The sequence below is a fragment of the Antechinus flavipes genome, chromosome 6 (assembly GCF_016432865.1).
Source record: "Antechinus flavipes isolate AdamAnt ecotype Samford, QLD, Australia chromosome 6, AdamAnt_v2, whole genome shotgun sequence".
Lineage (NCBI taxonomy): Eukaryota > Metazoa > Chordata > Mammalia > Dasyuromorphia > Dasyuridae > Antechinus > Antechinus flavipes.
Genome location: NC_067403.1, coordinates 254,092,923 through 254,116,375, shown reverse-complemented (window position 1 = coordinate 254,116,375; position 23,453 = coordinate 254,092,923). Strand labels below are relative to the sequence as shown.

General features: G+C 48.3%; 1 protein-coding gene, 1 long non-coding RNA gene and 7 other non-coding genes across 10 annotated transcripts; 8 read left to right on the top strand and 1 right to left on the bottom strand.

The window, feature by feature from the left end:
• Positions 1-9,945: 9,945 nt before the first annotated feature.
• LOC127541820 (uncharacterized) lies at positions 9,946-13,799 on the bottom strand. Its single transcript, XR_007948477.1, has 2 exons — positions 13,701-13,799; positions 9,946-10,283 (listed from the first exon to the last, which is right to left on the bottom strand). It is a non-coding gene; the product is annotated as an uncharacterized LOC127541820 (long non-coding RNA).
• Positions 13,800-14,788: 989 nt separating this feature from the next.
• On the top strand, positions 14,789-14,862 carry LOC127542221 (small nucleolar RNA SNORD26). The gene has a single exon (XR_007948605.1). It is a non-coding gene; the product is annotated as a small nucleolar RNA SNORD26 (small nucleolar RNA).
• A 206-nt stretch (positions 14,863-15,068) lies between these two features.
• Positions 15,069-15,138, top strand: LOC127542220 (small nucleolar RNA SNORD27). Its single transcript, XR_007948604.1, has one exon. It is a non-coding gene; the product is annotated as a small nucleolar RNA SNORD27 (small nucleolar RNA).
• A 201-nt stretch (positions 15,139-15,339) lies between these two features.
• Positions 15,340-15,416, top strand: LOC127542219 (small nucleolar RNA SNORD28). The gene has a single exon (XR_007948603.1). It is a non-coding gene; the product is annotated as a small nucleolar RNA SNORD28 (small nucleolar RNA).
• Positions 15,417-15,835: 419 nt separating this feature from the next.
• LOC127542224 (small nucleolar RNA SNORD22) lies at positions 15,836-15,962 on the top strand. The gene has a single exon (XR_007948608.1). It is a non-coding gene; the product is annotated as a small nucleolar RNA SNORD22 (small nucleolar RNA).
• Positions 15,963-16,196: 234 nt separating this feature from the next.
• On the top strand, positions 16,197-16,265 carry LOC127542214 (small nucleolar RNA SNORD29). Its single transcript, XR_007948599.1, has one exon. It is a non-coding gene; the product is annotated as a small nucleolar RNA SNORD29 (small nucleolar RNA).
• Positions 16,266-16,716: 451 nt separating this feature from the next.
• LOC127542222 (small nucleolar RNA SNORD31) lies at positions 16,717-16,783 on the top strand. The gene has a single exon (XR_007948606.1). It is a non-coding gene; the product is annotated as a small nucleolar RNA SNORD31 (small nucleolar RNA).
• Positions 16,784-16,955: 172 nt separating this feature from the next.
• LOC127542225 (small nucleolar RNA SNORD22) lies at positions 16,956-17,082 on the top strand. The gene has a single exon (XR_007948609.1). It is a non-coding gene; the product is annotated as a small nucleolar RNA SNORD22 (small nucleolar RNA).
• A 415-nt stretch (positions 17,083-17,497) lies between these two features.
• LOC127541819 (uncharacterized) lies at positions 17,498-19,498 on the top strand. 2 transcript variants are annotated; one of them, XM_051967069.1, is made up of 2 exons: positions 17,498-17,932; positions 18,939-19,498. In XM_051967069.1, exons 1-2 carry the CDS (start codon positions 17,707-17,709, stop codon positions 19,373-19,375), a joined length of 663 nt encoding a protein of 220 aa, XP_051823029.1. In that variant the 5' UTR covers positions 17,498-17,706; the 3' UTR covers positions 19,376-19,498. The 2 variants fall into 2 exon arrangements, with proteins under 2 accessions (XP_051823029.1, XP_051823030.1); XM_051967070.1 differs by having other exon boundaries at positions 17,506-17,841.
• Positions 19,499-23,453: the final 3,955 nt, after the last annotated feature.

Here is a 23,453-nt window from a genome sequence, read left to right as displayed (position 1 = left end):
AATGCAGATCAGAGCAGACTAATTTCACTGTTTTTTGGCAGCTTTTCCTTTTTGTTCTGTTTCTTCTTTCATAACATGACTGATGTAGAAAGCTGTTGACGTGACCGTACATGTACAACCTAAGATAAATTGTTTGCCTTCTCATCGGGGGAAAAGGGGAAGGAGGAAGAGAGAGATTTTGAAAATAAAAATCTTATAAAAAATGAATGTTGAAAACCATCTTTATATGTAATAGGAGAAAAAAACTACTTACCAATAAAAAGAAAAGGGGGGAAAGCCCAGCTCTTTTTCTTGGAACTAGCCAGATAGAAACAACTGGGCCGAGAGCCTGGGAACTTCAGAGAGGTTTTTTGTATTTGAGTGGGTCTGCCAAGTATCTGTCTGAAAAGTACTCGGTTCCCACCCTCTTGTTGTCAAGGCTGAGTCTGGAAAAGCAGCCGGATTGCCGGCCCTCTCTCCTATGACTCCCTTCCCAAAGGCAGGAAGCTGGAGGGGGGATGGTGCTCCAGGTACTCCCTCCCAGGGTGAGGGGAAAGGAGGAGGCACCTGGGACCACAGGCTGAGCACAGGACACCCAGTGGAAGGCGCCAAGTACCTTGAGAACCCTTTGTACTGCCAGATGGCCCGGCTCTTAGGAAACAGCTGACCAAGCTTCACCTCCCCTATACTCTCTCTGCCTCCCTTCTGAGGCACAGTGCCAGCACGGCTGTTTACTAGAAAGAAGCCAAAGGTCAAGCATGAAAGGAGTAAGGGCTGAGAGAAGGAAGCACTCCAGGAGAGGAAGCCTGAATAGCAAACCAGAGAGGATGGGAAGGGATGGGATGGGATGAGATGAAGGCCCACATTTCTCTCCACAGGAGGAAGAGCTCCCCAGCCCCTCAAACTTAGTGCCCACCTCACCCAGTGCTAGAGACTCCAAGGGTGCCCAACGTGGAAGCAAAGTAATGCCAGGGCGTCCATTTCCAAGGCACTGCCTGGTGCTGATAAGGCACCGTGGCCAATCTGTGAACCCAAGATAGAGGCGCCAGCCTGGGACTTCAGGGCAGATTTTGTCCTCTGCCTTTTTAGTTACAAAATTGGATCAAAGATCAAGAACATACAGTTCTTCTCCTCATGGAATTTACCCTCCACTAAGGGGATGTGACACCACTACAAGTAACTGTAATAAAGCAGAAGCGTCCTAAAGACCTCCTTTTTAGGAATCCTGAAATTAAGAAATCAGTGACACTCTAAAGTCCTGTCTAGACCTTCCCCCTTCTCAGGGGGAAGCTCTCAGGAGAGTGTGAGGAAGGTCAGCCTTCCACCCCAAGAGGATCAAGATGGTCACGAAATCTAGAAGAAACCCTTCCAAGATCATTACTTGGGGCCCATACTTTGAAGAGATTCCAGCCCCACACAAAGATAGTGTACCTAAGGTTGTTGTTTGTAGTCCTTTTTGTTTTTGTTTTTGTTTTATGGCTTTTTGTCTTTTGTCAAAGACTACCAATGACGTCACCGGGTAATTGTTTTAAGTCATTTGTGAATGACTGTGATGTGAGTTGAACAAAGCCATTAGCCTTGCTCCCCCAGAGTCATCCAAGTCTCATGGCAGGACAAAAGGCAGGGCAAACAGTGGTGGCTCAGGATGACCTCCGCAGATGGATGTCTCCGGCAGCTGCCCAAGCTGGAAGCCCGCCACAGCACCTACTGCCGCGACCTTCCTGGTGTTTTCGGCCACCCGTTCCACGGAGGACAGTGTTTACGTGCTTAGGGTAGAGAAAGGCCTAACTCGCTGCCAGGCTTAAGGCCCTTCGCTTTCCCTCATGTTTTGTGTCTGAGGCCTTGAGGGGGCTCTGCTGGCTGTTCATTTCTCTCTAGCACATAATAAAAAAAAAAAACTATTTTTCCAGGCAGACATGTGGCTAAAACATTAAGATTTTTTCTTCACTGTTACAGAACAAAAACAGCTAAGTCCCCAGGAAAGGTACTAAGATCACTTCTTCATGGAGGCATTCTTACAGGAAAAGTACTAAGGTCACTTTTTCATGGAAAGAATCGTTCTTTAGCTTCAGGTTACCTTTTAGAAGGTAACATGGGAATGAGCAGGTATTTGCTGACCAATAAGAAGTCAGGCTTACAGAGCAACACTTTACAAAGTGTCTGAAATACATAAGCGATTGATTGCTAAGAAATGAGTTAGTCAAGGAGTTGAGATTGGGTGGTTATCATCCAGCCCCAGGCAGGCAGTGATGGACAGCGCAAACTCGGAGTTATAAGATAAATACAAAACCCATTTCAAGGACACACTAACCTTAAAATCCATCAGAGCTTGACTCCACAGGAGCTCAACAAAGCCAGAGTGCTCCTGTGGAAGGGGAAGCAGACATTCGAGAAGACTTATTTTCTTGTAGAAATGCCAGGATTGCTCACCCATTAAAACGCTGGGCCAGGAGCCACAGCTCCAGTAGGAAGCTTTTTCCTAGTTTCAGTCCTACATGGTGGTCTTTACAACTTCTACCCAGTGTCCCTGACAGTTTCTGTGCCTCTGGAACCATGGTAACAAGTATAATACAATTGGAAGATGTCAAGCCCCCATTAGATCATATCAATCATTGCTCTTCCTCCTTCTGGGCCTATAACACTGCCATTCATTTTCCCTTTGGCTTTGGGGGACAGTGTCCTCCTAATTCCTAGTTCTCCTAATGCCTAGAATCTTGTTCAGTTTCCTCTTTTGGATCATTACATATTGTCAGTGGGGCATTGTTCTGATCCTGCCTTAGAATCTGGGCTTCTATAGTCTTTGGTTTCCTTCTCTGCTGTAAGATGAGAGTTAAATTTCAGGATCTCCAAGAAGTTCAATGTGTCCAAAATAGAATTCACTATTTCCCCAAAAAACTTGGCTTTCCTTTCTTATTTCCGAGGCATCCCACCATAGCAACCACCCTACCACACAACTTTTGAGTTATCCTTGATTCTTCCCATCCAACATTGCCCATCAGACATTAACCTCCAAAAGATCTCACAACCGTCCCTGTATATCCAACTAATCATCCTCCTGACTCAGGCCCTAGTTCTCTCTCCCTGGGAGTCCAGCCATACTCTAATTGGCCCTCCAGGCTCTCTTGTCCGTGCCTCGAGCCATCCTCCACAAACTGCCTAAATAAAGTGCCTCCAAGAAACATCTGAGCTTCTCTTGCTCTGCTTAAGTATATTCCAAGGCTCTTCTAATATAAAATGCAGAATCATCTCAGCCTGGCAAATCGACTTTCTGGATCTACTTTCTATTTCATGGACTGCTCTGCTCCATCACATCCCAGTTGTTAGCCTTGCTGTCTGCCCCCAGCTCAGGGGCTACTTTCTACCTGACTTCTTGATCCTCCTGGATGGATATTCATCCTCTCTTGAACTTACTTTGTATTTATTTGGCATATGGGTTTAAAGAGGTCGCCCCCACCAACTTATCTGTCTTGTCTTTTCCTGTCTCTGTCACATACACACTCTCCTGCACATGTAAATTATCCTTTCTCTAACACACACACACACACACACACACACACACACACACTCACTCTCTCTCTCTCTCTCTCTCTCTCTCTCATATTTTATATGGCTGATAGTTATGTGGGTTGCAGTACCTTTGCTGGCCAAGAGGTGGTGTTCCAAAGTTATTTGGCCACCATCTTTGACATCATCATACCATTTTTTTTTTAATTTCCTGTGTAGCATGTGCCTAAAGCAAACATGGGATAATTGGGAGAGAAGACTTGGGAAGTGGGAAGAAAATTATCAGACTGAGGAATTGGGAGGGCCCTGGCAGCCGGCCTTCTCAGTCCCAGCCCTTGGGCTCTTCCCCGCCTGAGAGACACTAATCCCTCAGGTAATCCTTGACCATTCAAAGGCCTCTGGGCCCCATTACCCAAGAATCTTAATCTTTTGAGGTTTCTCAGTCCTTGCCAGTTTTACTCTTTCAAAGATATTATGCAAAAGCAAATCCTTAAGGCAGTGGTCTAGACCAGCTCTCTCTCTCTCTCCCTCCTCCCCACCCCCTCACTGCTGCTAGGACAGAGCCTCAAGTCCCAAGTTCCCCCATCGGTTTTTTTGTGCCCGAGTTTTCATACCTTGCTTGCCAAGTGAAGGAATGTTATGCCACAGTTCTCTTTAACTGTCCTGACTCAGTTTCCCTGTACGTTTCCCTTGTCCCAGTTTCCTTAACTGTTCTGTCTCAATCTCTTATAAATTAGCAAGATAAAAGAGTAGATCTCCTGACTCTTTTATGGATTTACAATATCCCTTAAAATATTCCAAGATAACCCAGATATCTTTACTTCTTTGTCTCTGGATTTTTTAGGGTTTTATGGCTTCCCCTCCCTGATAAAAACTTTCCCTCCCTTTCTCTTCTTTGTCTCCAAAAAAGTACTTAAAGGTTAGAGGTTCTTCCATTCATTGCTGGAGGATGGCGGCTGGCAGCTGGCCGCTGGATTCTTTGAGACGACAGTCTCCTCCAGACCTGGGACCAACATGAATTCCTTGGTCCCAGTATATCTTTATCTCTGTCTGACTGGATAATCTGAGACGAGAGTCCTGTCCAGTCAATCTTACTCTCTCATTAATATTAAAACTCTCTAATCTCTCTCCTGCCTCAGTTTCTCCGGCATTACAGGAGCAATCATCACACACATCCCCCATATGCAGCACACGTCCACATCCACCACACTTATACCCCTAAATTTCTGCTGTAGGGAGTCCCCTAGTAGGGGGTCCCTGTGGGACAGCTGCCATTTGTTGCTTTCTTCTCTATTTGGCTTTGAATTTAAAAGGGGGATTCCCTTCTTAAACATTCCCCCTCAAGAAGAGCTACTAGAAGGAGGGCAGCAGCACGCACTACATGTGACCCTGAAGGGCCAGGAGCCGCCCCTTTATTATTTACTTGGGCCAGAGGCCTTGGTCTCAGAGGAAAGGAAGTCTGGATTTTCTCCGTACAATCCAAACAGGAGACAAGGTGGAAGTTGATTCGGGCCTTTGAAAGGTGTCCCCAGCTCCATCCTCCAATCCAAAAGGCTTCTTGCAGACACACCACTTGCAGGATTCACAGGAATTCATGCACTTCCATTAAATAGCATATGGTCTCTCCCTGCAGGAGGTTCCAAGGCCTCTATCAGGTGCCCTTTGACCGGGTCTCTGTGTCCCCTCTACAATCAAACAGCATTGTGGGGGGAGAAATTCTTTATCACCTCAGAGACTGCTCTAAACTGATGCACAGTTAAGTGAGCAGAACCAGGAGAACAAGTTCTCCAAGCAACAAAGCGAGATAAGCAGCTCTGAAGGTCATCAGCGCTGAGATCAGGGCAATGCCCTCCCCCACCATGGCTCCAGAGCACCAGCTATAAAGACTGCCACTGACAGAAAGATGGACACCCGCATCTGCGGACACTGTTGGACTCTGGTCTCCAGGCGGTGGAGGCTTCTGGGTTCTATAAAGGCTTTCTCCCCCTTTGTTTTGGTTTGGTAACTGAGGTAGGGGTTCAGGAAGGGAGGTGTTAGCAGTGGTGAAACCCTTAACAAGAAGACCACTGTGACATGCTTTAAAATACACAGAGAACCAAAGAAAGTTAAAACCTTTTGTGAAGTAATGTGTAAAATGTATTATGTGCCTAAAAAAAAAAAAAAAAATGTGTGCCAAAGGGAGATGGGCAGTTTTATGTGGAAGCTTCTTTTTGTATTTTGCTGTGTGCAATGCTCTTTTTTTGGTGTTTAATTTCAGTTTTAAAAATAAATGATTATGAAAGATGAGATATATACCAAAGAAACAAAGATGGGCAGATGTCTTGATTTTCCAAAACTGAAAATGTCTTCTGCCAAATCATAAAGCATTAACAGTGACTTCAATTTCTGACAAAATTGTCAAATATATTTCCAAAGGTGATATATAAAGGGATGGCCAGCGGGCTTTTAGAGAAGGAAATAGAGTCATTTTAAAGAACAGAATGGCTCCCAGAAGAAAGATGATGGACGACTTCTAGCAGCTTCCCTCTGTTAATTATTTCCTTTTTCTCCTGTCTATGGCTTTCTTTGGATACTTCTGTTTGCATGTTGTCTCCCCCGTTAGATTGCAAGCACCTGGAAGAGACTCTCTTTCTATTCTCAGAGCCTAACACAGTGCCTGAGATAGCTGGTTGGCTGGCTATTGTTTTTTGAGGACCAAAATCATGTCACTATGGTTGGGGTCAAGCTACAGTGTGTCTAACTAGGGCTGCTCCGACCAATGTGAGCTCAGGAAGCTCTGCCACAAATTGGGCCCAAATACAAACATCTGTCCACAAAACCATTTGGGAGACTTCTCGAAATTTATGCAGCTCACATTTCTTTTAGGCTACTCGAATTCTGCTTTGCTCACTGAGCACAGCGCCATGCAAGCTTGCCATGCTGGGCAGTCTTGTATCTGTCTCCCACGTCCAAAGACCTTCAGAGACACATTGAGAGGGTCCTTTTATTACTTCTTCCGACCTCCTCGTGAGAACTTGCCGTGTATGACTTCTCCATAAAATGATCTTTTGGGCAAGCATGAGTTTGGCATTGGAAAACATGGCCAGGCCATCGGAGTTGCCTTCTCTGTAGCGGTTTGAATGCTATGAGGAATAACAGAGAAAGGACCTCGGGGTCCAGTACCTTATGTTGCCAGATGATTGTCAGAATTTTCCTAAGACAATTCAAATGCAAGCAATTCAGCGAGTCTCCTGAAACAGCACTGGTAAGACTGTCTAGGTTTCACAGGTATACCACATGAGGTCACCACCTTCAGCTTGGTAAGCACCTTAATACTTCTTTCTCACACTTTTCTTTGGAGCCTCCCAAACACTGAGCTAGCTCTGTCAATATGTATGTTCACTTCATCCCATATGTGTACATCCTTGAAAAGTATATATTGCCAAGGTGAACTTATCCACTCCATTTGTGGGTTCACACATGACAGTAAGTGCTGGCTGGTAGAAAATTTTAGTTTTCTTGGATCTGATAAACAGTAGGTGATTAATAAATATTTATTGACTGATGGGGTGTGTCACATGCTTGAAAGAAAAAATGTTCTGTGCTGATTTACTTGATACATTTGTTTTAAAAAAATTACTGGGCTATAATCTTGAGAAAGTAGTTGTATTGAAGTTTCATCTCACACTTAATGACAAAGTTAATGAAGAAAATAGTTGCAGTTAAAGGTTGGAGGAGCTGTGGGAAACCAGGTGCACTCCTGCATTGTTGGTGGAACTGAAAAGAGTCTAGTCACTTTGGAGCTCTGCCCCAAATTAACATTATTGAGTTGTGTATTTTCTTTACCCCAACTATACCACTGATCTAAAGATTAAAAAAAAAGAGGACAAAGAATATTGATAGAGATGTGTATATAAACACATTTTATATATGTATACATATGTATACATATAATTATGTAAAATAGCTCTTTTTGTAGTGGCAAAGAACTGGAAATTAATGGGGTAGCCAGGAATTAATGAACAAACAACTGAACAAATTCTCATGAACTGAAATTATACCATAAGAAATGATTTTTAAAAAAGACTTCAGAGAATTCTGGAAAGACTTGTACGAAGTGATATAGAGTGAAGTTAGAAGAACCAAGAGAGCAATTTATTACAGTAACAACAATATCATAAAGACAAACGGCTTTGAGAGACTTCAGAACTCTGATTAATGCAATTATCAACCACAATTTCAAGGGACCAGAGAAGAAATCCGCTCTCCACCGCCTCACAAGAGGGCCTCAAGAAGCAGAAGAAAACAGCCATTTGGGGGAATTTGTTTTGTTTGATTAAGCATATTTGTTACAATATTTTTTTGTTATTATTTTTTATTTTTCCAATGGGAAGAATGTGAGGAGAGAAAATAAATGCCTTTTAACACAAAAATATTTAAAAAATAAAACAAGGCTAATATACTCTCCTGACTCCTTCTGGAAGAGGTAGGGGTAAAGATTTCTTTATAAAGTTGTATGAGAATTAATATACAAGGGTATATTATTGAAGGTATTATTGGAGGTATTATTGAAATGTCACAGAGTGAAGCAAACTCCAACCCAGTACTATCCACGCCCCAGTGACCAGAGAAGTATATAACAAGCACATAACAATAATCTGAAACTGGAATTAAAGGCTGGGATACAAATCAGCGGAGAGGACATAAATGACTTAACAAACCCAATCGTTAAAAGTTGTGTTAATAAAAAAAAATTTAAATAATCAAGGATTCCTTTTGAGAGGGACAGGGAAGGACAAAGTCAAGGTTTCAAATAGCTTGATAACACCAGAAACTTGGAGGCAGCTGGATGGAGGACAGAGTGAAGAGGGAAAGGCAGGGAGACCACCCCAGGAGTGAGGGCAGTAGCTCAGAGAGCGGTGGTGACTTTGGAGTTGTGGAAAAGGGGACAAATGTGACAACTGTTCCCCAGGCAGCACCAGTGAGTTTTGGGAACTGAGTAGAATAATGGGGATGGAGTGAGAGGGAGAAGGAGTGAAGGATGCTGGGAGGCTGAAAGGGAGGGCATGTCTTCTACAGGAGAGTTAGAGGGATAGATTTGGGTGAGAAGCTTACAGGACATCTAGATAAAGGAAGAAACATTTAGAAAGCACCTACTCCCTACCAGACAGTGATAAGTGCTTTATAAATATATTTAATTTGACCCTCACAACAATCCTGAGAGCTAGGTGACTTTAGATCTCTATTTTATAGTTGAGGAAACTGAGCCAATCAGGAGTGAAATGACTTGCCCAGAGTCACACAATTAGTAATTATCTGAGGCCTCAAGTCTTCCTGAGTCCAGGCCTGATGCTCTCAGCATGGCACTTACCATCAGCTGCCCGAGAGTTTGGAGATGAGGGCCCTGAACTGGGGCTGAACAGACGGTTGTGGGAATCGACTGCCCAGAGATGATAATCAAACCCAAGGGAGCTGCTGAGATCGTGGGGGACAGAGACAAGACATGGCATCAACCTTGGTGAGATCTGAGTTGGGGAGACAAACACAGCCACTTTTTATTCTCCTTCCAATAAGGGACAAAAGGCTCCTAGGAGACCACATACTACAAAGGGAGCATAATCTGGGTGGGAGAAGACTGGAAAAGCTCAGAGGCTGAGGGAGACACTGTAGGCCAGGACATGAAGGCTGGCCAATGCAAATACTAGGAGTGGGAAGAGGAAGAAACATCGGGAGCCCATTGTTCCATCAAAGAATATCCAGAGGGAAGGGAAGGGAAGGGAAGAAAGGCCAAAACAAAGACTAAAACCTCCGCCAAGGGCTTTAAAGGCCAAAAAGAAGGTTTTATGTTTGAGGCACTAGAGTATATATTAAGTGGGGGAGGAGAAAGGGCTGACCTGAGAAGAAAGTGTAGAAAATATACTTTTTGATCAAAGGATGGATTGGAATGGGGAACACAAGCCCACCAAAGCCCGACTATTGGAGCAGTGCAGGTGAGCCCGGCCCGAACTAGGAAGGCAGAGAGAGATGTGGCAAGAGACAGGGACATAAATGGGAAGTATTAAGGTAAAAAACAAGATGGGAGGGAAAAGACACAGAGGTCGGGAATGTGGGTAACTGAGAGGATGCTGGTATTAGGACATTTGAGGAAGAGGAGGGCAGGAAAGAAAAAGAATTTTATTTTAGATATGGTTGAGTTTGAGGTGCCCAGAAAGCAGCTGCCAGTGAGAGAAGAGGACTGCAAAGAGAAATGGGGGTGGGAAACATTGACTGGGGAGTCATCAGCAGATAGGAGCCCATCCGAGCTATAGGAAGAAAACTCCGGGGTGACATGCATGAGGAGGCTGAAGTTTCAGTCAGAGGAGACCAAATAGTAGCCAGAGGAGACCCAGAAGGGGGATCGAAGGCAGACAGTCTTAGAGAAAGGTGGAATAAGAACCTTGGAGGTCTTGAAATAGCCCAGGCAATAAAATTCAAGACAGCCAATGAGGAAGATTTAGAATTTATTTGGTACCGAGCTCGGGACAGACCTAAAGACAGCCTTATAAACATTTTTTGTTAGAGCTTGTTACATTTTAATCTGTGATTCACATTTTACAACAGGAAGATAGGGGGTTTTATAGGATAAGAGGAGACATCCCACCAGGGCATTAACATAGATAGATGGTTTCAGGTACCACCCTCTCGGAACAGATATCCTTAAGGATATTGTTGAGCCGGCCTTTTGGAGTGCAGAAGAAATCCCCCAATCTAGCAGACCTCACTTTCTTCTGCTGGCTCGAGGCGGAAAGGAGGGGAGAGGAGGGCTATTTGTCCATTTCAGTCTAAAAGGTGAGAAATGGAAAAAGAGCATTGAATTTGGCAACGAGATCTAAGAGAAATGACTATTAATAGCTAATGATTTGGGGAGATCAAGAATTTCTCCCTCTTTCTAAAGTCCTGATCTCAAAAGTTCAGTCTTTTGAAGGATATTACTCTTAAGGAGATTGGACTTTCTTAAGGGTCTTATTCAGCACCCCCTCCCCCTCCTTGTACTCTGATCTGGTTTGGATGAAGATGAAATTCTTTGAATAGATTGCCCAGTCTGGCTGATTTAGAAGTACTAGATGTAATCAAAGTTCATTTAAATGAGTTAAATTACTCTCTCATTAATTGTTAACAATCAGTTTTGATTTGGGCGGGGAAGGGGAAGGGGGAAGGGCACCATGAGCCAGGAGTCCACCAACTTGTCTTTGATCTAAGAGATCAAATGACTATGCTTTTATTAAAATGTGGGTATTCAATTCATTCTCTAATTGAGACCAGTCAAAGGATATGAACAATTTTCAGAAGAAATTGAAACTATCTGTAGTCATATGAAAAGGTGCTCCAAATCACTATTGATCAGAGAAATGCAAATTAAGGCAACTTCATAAAGCGCTCAGATTGGCTAAGATGACGGGAAAAAATAATGACGAATGCTAGGGATGTGGGAAAACTGGGATACATTGTTGGTGCAACTGTGAACAGATCCAGGCATTCTGGAGAGCAATTTGGAACTCTGTTCAAAAAGTTATCAAACTGTGCAAACCCTTCGATCCAGCAGTGTTTCTATTGAGCCTATATTCCAAAGAGATGAAACTGGAAACCGAGTAGATGCCCATCGATTGGAGAATGGCTAAGTTATGGTATATGAAAGTTAGGAATATTATTGTTCTGTAAGAAATGACCAGCAGGAAGATTTCAGAAAGGCCTGGAGAGACTGACAGGAACTGATGCTGAGAGAAATGAGCAGGACCAGGAGATCGTTGTACATGGCAACAGCAAGATTGTAGGAGGATCAATTCTGATGGATGTGGCTCTCTTCAACAATGAGAAGATTCAGAGCAGTCCCACTTGTTCGGTGAAGAGAGCCATCTACAGCCAGAGAGAGAACCTTGGGAATAGAGTATGGACCACAACATAGTGTTCTCACTCTGTTATTATTTGCTTGAATTTTCTTTTATTTCTCAGTTTTTCTTTTCCTTTCTTCTTGATCTGATTTTTCTTGTGCAGCAAGATAACTGTATAAATATGTATACCTATATTGGATTTAACATGTATTTTAACACATTTAACATGCATTGGACTACCTACCAGCTAGGGGATGGGGGGAAGGAGGGGAAAATTTGGAACAAAAGGTTTTGCAAAGGTTAATGTTGAAAAAACTACCTATGCATGTTTTGTAAATAAAAAGCTTTAATAATAATAATAATAAAAATAAAACTTTTCCTACGCTCAAAAAAAAGTGGACATTATTAATAAGATGATTAAATTACCCAGAAATTGTGTCTCAGGCAGTTCTAAAGACCACAGATCATCAAGGATGATGGAGAAAATAGCTTCAGTTTAGTAATGAGCCTGGAAGCCAGACTGCAGAGGACTCAAAAGAGGGAGGAAAGAAAGGTCTGGGATTTGTAGCTTTTTGAATTTCATCTGAAGAGATGAAGTGAATTCAAATAAACAATTTATGAAGCACCTCCTATGTGCCAGGGATTGTTCGAAGGGCTAGAGACAAAAAAAATGGCAAATGACACTCCTGCTAATGCGCAGATGTCTTATAGAAAGGATGGTTCCACGGGAAAAGATTTAAGAGGTTTTCTGGAGGTGTGATTTTTGATGGGATCTGAAGGGAGCCAGGAGGAGACGAGGAAGGAAAGCGTTCTGAGGGGACCACCAGTGAAAACTGGAGCCAGGAGGACGGGTGCCTTGTCTGGGGAATAGCCCAGAGGCGGGTGTCACTGTCGCTGGTGAGGAAGAGCCAGATCACAATGGGCTTTAAAAGTCCAACAGGGGCTTTCTTTCTCCTAGACCCTGGAGGCAGCTGGGAGCCACTGTGTAACAGAGTGAGGGCCAGTGCTGGGAGACTTGGGATGTGGGGGATGGGAGATGGTGAAGCCCTGAGGACCGGCTGCTCTCAAGCCTGGGAAGATGCAGTGCCTTTGGCACTAAAGAGAAGCTCCTCCCGGAGATTTGGTGGAAAATATCGAGTTTTGGACACGTTGCGTTTAAGATGTCTCCAGTTCAATAGGCTGCTGAGGAGGTGAGACTGGAAGCCAGGAGGAGGCCTGGCCGAGCTTCCAAATCACCTGCTCAGAGATGGCAATGGAAGCCCTGGGAATGATCTGGCTGAGCAAGGGAAAGGGAAGAGGAGGAGACAAGGAGCCCCGAGGGAGACTGCGGGGAGGGAAAGTAAAGGAGGGGGGAAGAGGAGAGGAGCTGAGGCAAAAATCAGGAGAAAAAAGGAGTGTCCAGGAGAAGAGCCATCAGCGCTGAAGAGAAGCCAGGAAAGAAAAGGCCGTTATCCATCTGATTAGGAGATCACTGCTAACAAGAGACAGAGACAGGGAGAGAGAGGAGAGAGACAAGGAGAAAGAAATAGGGAGAGATAGAGAGGAGACAGAGAGAAAAAGTAGAGGGAGAGATCTAGACAAACAGACACAGAGGGAGAGATTCACAGACAAAGGGATAGAAACAGACAGATGGAGAGACAGAGAAACGGACAGAGACAGAGACAGAGATAGGGAAACAGAGAAATACAGAGATAAAGGGGAGTAATAAGAGACAGAGAGGGAGAGATACAGAGGAGAGACAAAGAGAAGAGAGAAACAGGGGGAGATGATACAGAAGAAAGGCAGATAGAGGAGGAAAACACACAGAAAGGGGAGAAACGGAGACACAAAAGGAGAGATACAGAGGAAAGAGACAAAGGGAGAGAAACAGGGAGTAAGAGAGAGATAGAGGAGAGAAACAGGGAGATAGAGACAGAGGTTGAGAGAGGCAAGAGAGACACAGGAGAGAGAGAAACAAAGACAGGGAGAGTTACAGAGAGACAGAGTCACAAAGAGAGAGAGAGAGGAGATAGAGAAGAACGGCAGGGGGGAGATGCAGGGCGGGGGTCTGGCGGTGGAGCTGGCTCCGGAAGCCCAAGGTGGCCCCATGCTGCAGACCCCAGAGGGAGGGAAATACTAGGCTGCCTTGGCAAGGGTGGGCCCCCGGGCTTTTGGGAATGCTTGTGGGTGCTACTGCGCGGGGTTCCCCGAGGCAGGGACCCGGAAGGGGCCACGACCTGGGCAAAGGGCTGGTGGACAGAACTGCGGAGGAAGGGCACGAGGGCGGGGAGGCCTGCACGCCGAGGGCCGGGCTCAGGAGGGGCGGGGCAAGCTCCCGACCGCTCCGTTCCCATCGCGGCTGCTTCGCGTCCCCCGCAGGGGCCCAAGTACCTGAGCCACGGGCTCTGGAGCCCCGGTCCCTGAGGCCCAGGAAGCGCACTACCGCCCGCGGCCGGGGGAAGCTGAACTTGAGCTGGGGGGATTGAGTCAGGCGATCCATAGTGTCTGTCCTCCTAGAGTACCCGCCACAGAAGAAAACAACTGCGCATGTCAGGCGGGCACTCGGGGCCGCCAACCTATGCGCATGCGCGCATGTACGTATTTGCGCGCATGCCCACGCGCTGCTCGTGTGATAGAGGGGCCGCGTGAGCCCCTCCTCACCGGACCCCCAACTGCCTAGAAGCCTTCGGCGTGAGCCTCCGGCGATCTCTTCTTTGTTCTTCCTCTCGAGATCTCGTGCGCTCACGCCGAGAAAGGGCTAATGCGCATGCGCCCCGTCTTCCCGCTCCCTCCCTCGCCTCCACCATCCCATGAGCCCTTGCGAGCCGTTATTTAAGCCCCTCGCCGCCACTCGTTCGTCCTCTTTTGTCGCCAGCGGTGAGTGAGTTACTTGTGGCTTTTTGGCGGGTAGGTGAGGGAGGACACATTTTGAACTTAGTTTCGTTCGGCTTCTATGGGTTTCTTTCTCTTAACTACTTCTTTCTCTAAATAAGCGGGCCCTCCCCGGGGTCTCTGAGGACGCCGCAGCCGCCCCCCCTTCTAACCTGGCGCGCATGCGCACCACCCAATCTCCGGGAAGGCCGGTGCCAGGGCATGGGGGCCGAGCGCTGTGCAGACAGCCCTTAATTGGGGCTCCCCCTGTGCCGGGCGCATCTGCTAGGTTAGGCGCCGGAGCTGCCCTTAGGCGCACCCACGCTAGTAACGGATGGTTCCCGGGAGGGGTGGGGGCGAGGCCCCTCGGTGATGATCCCTTTCACAGACCTGTGCTGAGACTCTGTGAGGAAAAGAAAACCTTCTGAGAAGGAGCCTGCGCCCCCTGCCCCTTCCCTCCGGGGGTTCCCAGTCCCTTCTTAACTGGCTGTTTCTTCTGCAGGGCGCCATGGCTGAGCAAGGTGCGGGGTGCCCGGATGTTCCCATGCCTCGGGTGAGTGGGGGGAGCCACTGCTCGGGGCTAGGGGAGGGGTATCTCCGTGGGTGAGCTGCGAGGATGATCTGGACTTTGAATTCTCTCTTTCTGATGCATCAGTGGAGAAAGCCTTACGTCCTGAGCAGCCTCACCCAGGGTCCCAGTGGCCTAATGGAGTCACCCCAGGGGGGCCTGGGGTGGGGAGGGCCAGGGGTGTGCGCAGGGCTGGGCCAGGAAGACTAGGAGCTGCTCTCTCCTCAGGTGTCGCGGGCCCTAGAGCCGGGATGGAGGCGACTGGCGTCCACTTCTGGTGAGTAGCACTTAGGGAACGGTCTGGGCCACCTAATGAATGTCCACAATGATGAATTTTTAATGACAAGCATATGGCTGAGTATTGTTGATGTCATCTTTTTTTCTGAGAGGTGGGCGGCCTCTGCTGGCGCTGAAGGGGGAACCCCAGCGACTACAGAGGGTAACACCTTATTTCCTTTTTTTTTTTTTAGGTTTCTCCAGGGACAGGACCTGAAAGTGCCACAGGTAATTAAGGCAGACTGAGGATGGATGGACAAGGGTGGCCTGGAGGGCCAAGCCATGGGGAGGGAGCCTCTCAATTACTGAAGCCCTGTCAGATGATTTGAATCCTACCTCCTGAGGCTCTGTGAGGACCAGCATTCTTAAAGCATGTTAGAGTTCTGATGGCAGCTCCTGTTGGTCCAACAGTTTCTGCCTCAGCCTTGGGCCCTCTGACCCACCCATTTCCCTCCCTCTCTCCCAGATCTCCCAGATCGTGCTACCTTCACCTTTCTCCTTACTAAGTAAGTTCTCCTTCGGAGTCCCGCGCCATTTGCCTTGCCTATCTGTGAACCCTTGGTTTGAGTTGATGATGTGGGTATGAGCCCATTATCTAATGGACGACATGTGTCTTATGGCATTCTTTTGAGTCACCAAAGCCCTGATCAACCATAGGGGACTACAGCGCCCCCTTAGCCGTCCTTGCTTAAGGCATTTCCTAACCCAATTACTGTTTTATCTGTCAGGGGAATGCTGATTATGGCTGCCTCGGGATGAGATCACCATGGTAAGTAGTCTCTGAGACTCATAGGCTTTGGGATCCCCCTGGTACCGATGAGGAAAGCAATCACATGTCTTAACCCCAGACCTGGCCCCAGAGCCAGCAATGGTGAACCCACTGGGGCTGGCTGGGGGAGAGGAGGATGCTTTGTTCCAGAAGGAACAGTCTGAGGTACACCCTTAAGACAATACAAAGCTCAGTTGATTTGGAAGGAGGCAGCTTGGTTAAACTGGACATTTCTCTTTTAGGCTCGACCATGACTCCCTCCCCTTAACTGGCAGTTTCTCAAGAAAAGGTTAGTTGGTTATTTCTTAACCCCAAGAAGGGTTAGGTTCCCTTCTAACCAGGGTTAGAAGGTTCCCCAAGTGGTTGATTCATTTTGGTCTTTGGGGAACATCTTGGGGTTCAGTTTCAGTGATGAATCTAACTAGCTCACTATGATTCATATAAAATGAAAAGGCTTGAACATCTGAGAAACTGTACCCAGGGGAAATGTGGCCTGTGGGTAAGGGCAGGGCCTGACTGACCTTGTTTTTCTATAGGTGCTTTGAAGAGCTGCCTAAAGGAGATTCCTGGCACGTAGTGTGAAGCCACTTGGTCCAATGTAAGTGTTTGATGGGGCCCTAAATAAATTGATGGGAATGGCGATGGGAAGCTCTATGCTAAAAGTCTCCTGATATGATGTGTTCCTAGAATCTCGTTCGGCTGAACCCCCTTGTTGAGATGTACCTATCTGACCAGGAAATGGAGGGCCACTGGGGGCAAAACTGGCCTTGCGAGGCTGGGGGAACAATAACAAACCAACTCGTTTCAGGTTCTGGCCGCTTGTCATGGAGCAGGACACAAGTACAGGATCCTCATCCTTGGCAGCAGGTGAGCTTCCCCTTCCAGCAGTAGGCTGCAGTCTGCCTCCTGCCCAAAGGCCTGCTCCCACTAGTGATGAGATTAATACCGCCCCAGTCTGATGACTGTGACTGATAGGTTGTTCTGAGTGGCAAGCTCGCCCCTGGGACCTGGCATCCTTGGGTACCTAAAGACAGGGCTTCAGGAGGTTTCAAGTTTTTTTCTTTTCCACAGGTGAAACCTCTGATGCTGGCAGTGGGCAGGAAACTTCTGCAGGTAAGTGTTTGCCATGGGATCCTGGGGGGGAGTGATAGATCAATGAGGATCCCAATGAAGAAGACATCACCTGTCTTACTCCTTGACCTTGCCCCAGAACCTGCAAAGGTTGAACCCACTGGGGCAGGCTGGGAGGCAGGAGGAGACTGCGTTCCAGAGGGAACTGACTGAGGGGCCTCTGGTTTGATCCTCTAAGGGTCCATTTGGGAGAGTGCCTGTCCTCATGGGCCTTTTTTTTTTTTTTTTTTTTTTCTTTGAAGGAACTGCTATATGAGAAGATGAATGTGGGAGCCCTGCAGACAGATGGCATTCACTCTTTCTGGACCCCTCCCCCCATTACATTGTTTGCAAATAAACTTTTGAATTCTCTTTGACTTTGTTCCATCAATTCTGTGTGGTGACCTGGGGTGGGACAGGTGGGTGTGATCCCTGGATCTGTTTTTGAGGAGCCCTGCACCATATATTCTGGCTCAGTCCCATTGTATAAATAGCCCTGGCAACACTATGCCTCCGAGGTGTCCCTCTCCACAGAGATCAACTGCAGAGCTGCCCGCCAAGCTAGTGCTCCCTACGCTGGAGCTGGCTGGGCCGGGGCCAGGGGAGGAGTTGGGGGCGTGGTGATTGGGGGGCCACTAAGGCCTTGTGGAAGGACGCTTGGCTGGACACTGGCTGCCTGAGCTTTGGAGATTGAGGCGCCTCCTCCCCCTGCTGGCCCCAACATTCCACTAGTAATGGCCTCGCTGCCTTCTCCTCCCGTGACCCCAAAGCCTGGGCTCCCTTAAACAGCCTGTGCGCTTGCCATGGCCAGGGACTGCCTGTGGCTGCTGCTGCTGCTGCTGCTGCCCGCCGGGAGCCACGGGATACCACCATGTGGGGAGCCCGGCAGCCCCTTTCTGCCTCCGGAGGAGGGGGCGACGCAGCCCCCCCTGCCCAAGGTCAGTGCCTGCATGGTGCGCTGTGCTACGCAGGTCCTGCCCAGTTTGGGAGCTGGAGTGGTCTCAGTCCTCTTTAACGAGGCTAGGGCAGGTAAGGCGGGGCACAGGGAGAAGGGGCGGCACCAGCAGCCTGGCACTGCCCAGAGTGGCCCGGGGGGCAGCTTGCCAGACCAGCTCCACTACTGGCTTACTGTTGCCTTCGGAGCAGCCCAGAGCCCTGAATAAGCTGGGAAGCTACCGAGAGGCTCCGTAAATATCCAGATTCCCGCCCAGAGAATCAGGGCTCCGGACCAGCTTGGCTACTGCCCGGTGAATCAGGGCTTTTGGAGCTACCCAGAGGTTCTGTAAATGTCCAGATTCCTGCCCAGTGGATCAGAGCTAAGGAGCAGACTGGCTACTGCCCAGTGGATCAGGGCTTGGGACCAGCTTGGCTACCGAGAGGCTCTGTAAACTCCCGACCAGGGAATCGGGGCTTGGGACCAGCCTGGCTGCTGCCCAGTGAATCAGGGGTTTGAAGTAGCCTGGCTACCGAGAGGTTCTGTAAATGTCCAGACTCACGGTCGGGAATCGGGGGCTCACAACAAGCCTGGCTACTACTGCCTGCTGAATCAGGGCTTGGGACCAGTCTAGAGCAAAGGCAGGTCTTGAACCTTCCAGGCCATTAGCCCACCTTAATAGACCAAAGTTCAAGGTCAGGGATCTCAAACTGATCTCTGGGCTTATAGTCACCATATAGTCCAATTTGTTTTGTTCTATAGGTAAAATGGTAGGGTCAGCAAGCTCTCCAACTGGGCTTTATGAATTGGGATTGGAAAACAAAAACTACTTGAATATAATTGTCTTTGATGCAGAAAAGTTTTCTGAAGAGTTCGCCTGTTTTCCCAGCCTTCCCGGGAGTCCATTCACAGAAATGGAGGCCTGGGCATATTGGGATAATCCCAAGGCTGTACTGTATGTGAGGTTCTCTGGAGTACCGGAAAGTGGGGTGACTGCAGTATTGAGGGTCAGCCGTTAGCCCCTTGGGATTGAGGGGGCCGGGGTGAGGAAGGACGGGGGGCAGATGCCTGAGGGAGTGACCAGCCCTGCTTCCCCTGCAGAGGAAGAGCAGAAATACTGTTGGCTGCAGAGACGGCGAGATTGCCGGACCAGGGAGCGCCTCACCAGGGTCTTCGTGCTCCTGGACCTGAAGGAGCCCTCGGCTACTCCCTACGAGCTCCTTCCCGCCACGCCGGCCCCGTCCCTACCAACCAGACGCCTGCGGCCCCGAAAGAACGAGGGGGCCCTGCTCAATCTGGCGGGCTGTGGGCTCCTCTACGACGTCACCAGGCCCTTCCGGAGTGCCAGGAGAGAGGCCCAGTCCAAGGAAGCTGAGTTCTGCGTGAAAGCCGTATGCCCTGCCAGCCAGCCTTCCTGCCAGCCCCTGGAGGGGGCCCTGAGCTGCCCGCCCTTCCTAGCCACTCTCTGGGGCAGCCGCCCCAGCTCCAGGGATTCCTTCTCCATGCAGCCCAACCCACTGCTCCCGGGACAGGTCTGATCGGGCCGCTGGTCATGGACTCTGGTTCAGAGACTCCGGGCTGGCAGAACTGGGCTGAAGCTCCGCCTCTGGGTTTGGGGGCTAGTGACTGACCTCAATAAATATGGCCACCTGGCTCCTCTGCACCGCCTCCTTTCCCTCTGTGAAGGCCCGTTAAGCTCCGGGGATGATGGTGGAGGGAGGTCGGTCAGCCCGATGGAAGGGGAAGGGAGAGGGATGAGCCTCGGGCAGTGCAGGCTGCCCTGGGCTACCAAGGCAAAGAGGAAGCAGTCCCTCTGGGCGGGCGGGCGTCCCAGTGACTAGAGCTTGGGCCGGACACAAGAAACCCGAGGGCCAACACAACCCCAGACACTTGCCAGCCGAGTCATCCTGGGCTAGTCCCTTACCTGCCTCGGTTTCCTCGTCTGTGTATCGAGGACCAGATAACACCCTCCTGCTCCTCCCAGGATTGTCAGGAGGGTCAGTAACTGCCAAGTGTTAGCGCCGGGCCTGGCACAGGGTAGGACTTTGCTGGGGGAGCTCGCCCTAGTTGGAGGTGGCAGCTTATAGCTGTAGCCACATATAAAACGGACGCAAGGTGGTCTAGGGAAGGCACTAGCAGCAGGGGGGGTGGGGCTGGGAAAGAGACAGATGTTGCAACTGTTCCTGGAAGGAAGCGGGCTCAGAAGAGGTGAGGATTCCAATCCTGCCACCTCGCCCTTCCTAGCTAGTGGATTCTGGGTCAGAAAGAGGACTTTTGGTTTCCCTTGGACTGGATTAAGAAACACAAAGGCTCACAATGGATCTCTGGCCCAGGGGCAAGACCTCACTGACCATAGAGCAGCTCTCAATAACCCAGCTCCAAGATGGTCCTCAGAAGTCGGGGACTTGAAGGAACAGAAAAGGAGCTGGATCTAGGGCGAGCATCCATCTCCTTTAGATGTTCCAGTCACCGATGGGGCAGACAAGACAGAACACGGGGGTTGGTAGAAGCCTGGTATTGGACAGGATGGATCACTTCAGCTGTTGCTGTCTGCACCATCCCTGTCTCCAGAGAAAAAGAGCCTGGGTTAGCTGGCCCGCTCTGGGCTAAATGGGACCTAGAGCCACAAAAGAGGGCAGGAGGGGGCCTTTTCTAGCTCTATATGTGAGGAAGAAGAGATGGGGGGGGGTGGGGGAGAGAGTCAAACATCCGTCCCTTAGCTGCCCCAGCTCAGGGCTCCAAAGTCATGGGAAGGGGAAGGAGGGGACAAAGATCCTGGGGTCTTCATGTCTGAGGTGGGGATGAGGCAGCCAACATAAAGGGATGGGGCAAGATTTCTGGAATGGGGAGTCTTCATTCTTATTGGTCAAGGCCGAGAGGAAGAACCTCATGAGGAAAGGCTTCAGGGAAGAAACAGAAACCTTGCTTGATTACTGCCTGGGTTCTTCTCTGTCTTGCACACTGACTGTTGGAGGTAGGACAGTGTGTCCAAACCCAGCACAGTAGTCAAGGCTGGACTTGCAACCCAGGGTATAGGTCCCAACCTGGTTCTGCCCTAGGATCCGGAGTGAGAGGGCCCCTTTGAGACAGTGCAAAGGAGGAAGGCTCTCAAACTCTGGTGATACAAATACAAGCGCGCACGCGCGCACACACACACACGCGCACACACACACACACACACACACACACACACACACACACAACTTCCACTATAGAGCTAGAAGAAATGACAAAGAGAACAAATCTGGGGAGATTCATATGAACTGATGCAAAGTGAAGCAGGCAGAACCAAGAGAACCTTGTATTCAGGAACAGCCACATTGTAAGGGGATCACCTGTAAATGGCTTTGCTATTCTGATCAATACAGGGAGCCATTGTCTTGGCCAAGACAATTCTGAAGGACTCAGGATGAAAAACATTCTCCCCTCCATGGCCCCCTCCTCCCTAGGGAAAGAACTGATGGAATATGAGCCCAACTTGAAGCACTGTTACCTCATTTGATCCTCACCGCAATCCTTCCTGGGGAGTAAGTGCTATTAGTATCCCCATTTTTAATGATGAAAAAACTGGGGTAAAGAAGTTAAGTGCCTTGCTTTGTTCACGTGGCTGGTGTCTGAGACCATATTTGCACTCGGGTCTTCCTCACTCCAACTCTAGCATTCTATTCCCTGTGCCATTTGGCTACTTACAGAAGATATTTGTTTTTTTTGTTGTTGTTGTTCTTGTTGTTTTTTAATTTTTTTATTAAAGCTTTTTATTTTTCAAAACAGTGACAATTCTTCAACATCAGCCCTTGCAAAAAAAAACCCTGTTTTCCAATTTTCTCCCCCTTCCCCCACGCCGTCCCCTAGATGGCAAGTAATCCAATATATGTTTAACATGTAGAAAGAAATGTTAAATTCAATATATGTGGACATATTTATATAATTATTGTGCTCCACAAGAAAAAAAAAAAGAAACAAAATAAAATGTAAGCAAACAACAAAAAGAGTGAGAATTCTATGCTGTGGTCCACACTCTGTTCCCATGGTTCTCTCTCTGGGTGAGATGATTCTTCATCACTGAACAATTGGTACTGGCCTGAATCACCTCATTGTTGAAGAGAGCCACATCCTTCAGAATTGATCATCGTATAGTCTCGTTGTTGCTGTGTACGATGATCTGGTTTATGGAAGATCTTTGAACACAGTCACAGACCTGTACCGTGACAAGATTATTGGAGCCACAATGTGGAGGACAGAGAGCCAGGGAGAAAAACTGGACCTAGCAAAGTCAGCACTAGAAACTATTACAGCACTCTCCTCTAGGGGAAAGAGAATGAGAATGAATTAGGGCAGTTCCCAAGGGCAAGTGTTTAATAACTGGCTTTTTCAGGAGGGGGGAGGGGAGAGGGGGGAGAAGAAGCAGAATTGTAAATATGACAAACTTTTAAGTTTGATCTGGATTTGTTAACATTTTCTACATCACTTTCTTAATTTCAGGCAATCAACAAGACCTTAATAAATTGAGTACTGACTTGGAGCATTTATGGATTTCTGGGGTATAAATGCTTACACTGAAAATTTAAGCTGAGCTACTCTGGCCGGCTTCTGGTAGTGTCCATCGGACGTGGTAAAGGTGGGCCGTTGCACCTGATCATAGCTTGTGTTCGACAGTGAAGTCTTAAAGATGAACCAAGGAAAAGTGGGGAGGAGGGATGGGCGTGGTAAGGAAAACGAGTTCTGATTTGGATAGGCGAGAGAGTTTGCCATGCCAAAGCTTAACACACTGGAGAGGTCAAGAAGCAAGAAGAAGCCATTAAAAAGAATATTTTAAAAATAGGCAGTTGAATAGAGCGCCAGCCCTGAAGTCAGGAGGACCCGGGTTCAAATCTGGCCTCAGACACTTAACTCTTCCTGACTGTGTGACCCTTTGCCTGTCACTTAACCCCAACTGCCTCAGCAAAGAAACCAACCAAACAAAAAACCTGGCATTTGGGAGTACGGGACCAACTGGACCTCAGAAGGGGGAATAAGCGATCTGAGAGCCATGTGCATAGAAACGATTCCATTGTGTATTCTGGGCACATGTGGACATCTCTGGCGGAGGGGAGAGGGAGGGGCGGGGAGATGCACCCATCCCTCCTGTTCCGGACCCCAGAGCATCTGCCACAAAGAACTTACCCAACAAAACCCCAGGGGATGTCAAGGACCTCAGACTGCAGTGTCTGAGTTAGCCACTGGGTGGGCTAATGCAGCATCGCACCTGCCCATCCCCCGCCAGCCACCCAGAAGCACCCGGGGAGTTTTGGTGGATGCCCCGGGCAGCTTTCTAGGGCTTGATAAATTGCTGGGCAGGTGCCAAGGGGCACAGATGGAGATTTTTTGTGCCAGCTTGAAACTAAGGGATCAGGGGTCCAGCTAAAATTACAATACTAGTAGCTGTAGTAGTAATAATAATTCTTCCCCCAAACCCTCCCCATTGGGCTAGAGGATGGAGGTGGAAAGACCAACAAGGAGATACCAGGGCTCTTGGGCCTGCCCCGTGAAGATCTCACCAGAACCCTGTCTCGCTGGTCCCTAAGCCTGCCAGTTCCTCACCTGGGCCTGGTTCAGCTCAATCCCATTAACATCCTG

What these genes read in the sequence shown, in the direction of transcription:
- LOC127541819 (XM_051967069.1), top strand. Translation starts at nt 17,707, where the DNA reads ATGGCCAGGGACTGCCTGTGGCTGCTGCTGCTGCTGCTGCTGCCCGCC. An exon ending in CTTTAACGAGGCTAGGGCAG is followed by an intron (nt 17,933 to 18,938) that starts GTAAGGCGGGGC and finishes CTTCCCCTGCAG; the next exon opens with AGGAAGAGCAGAAATACTGT.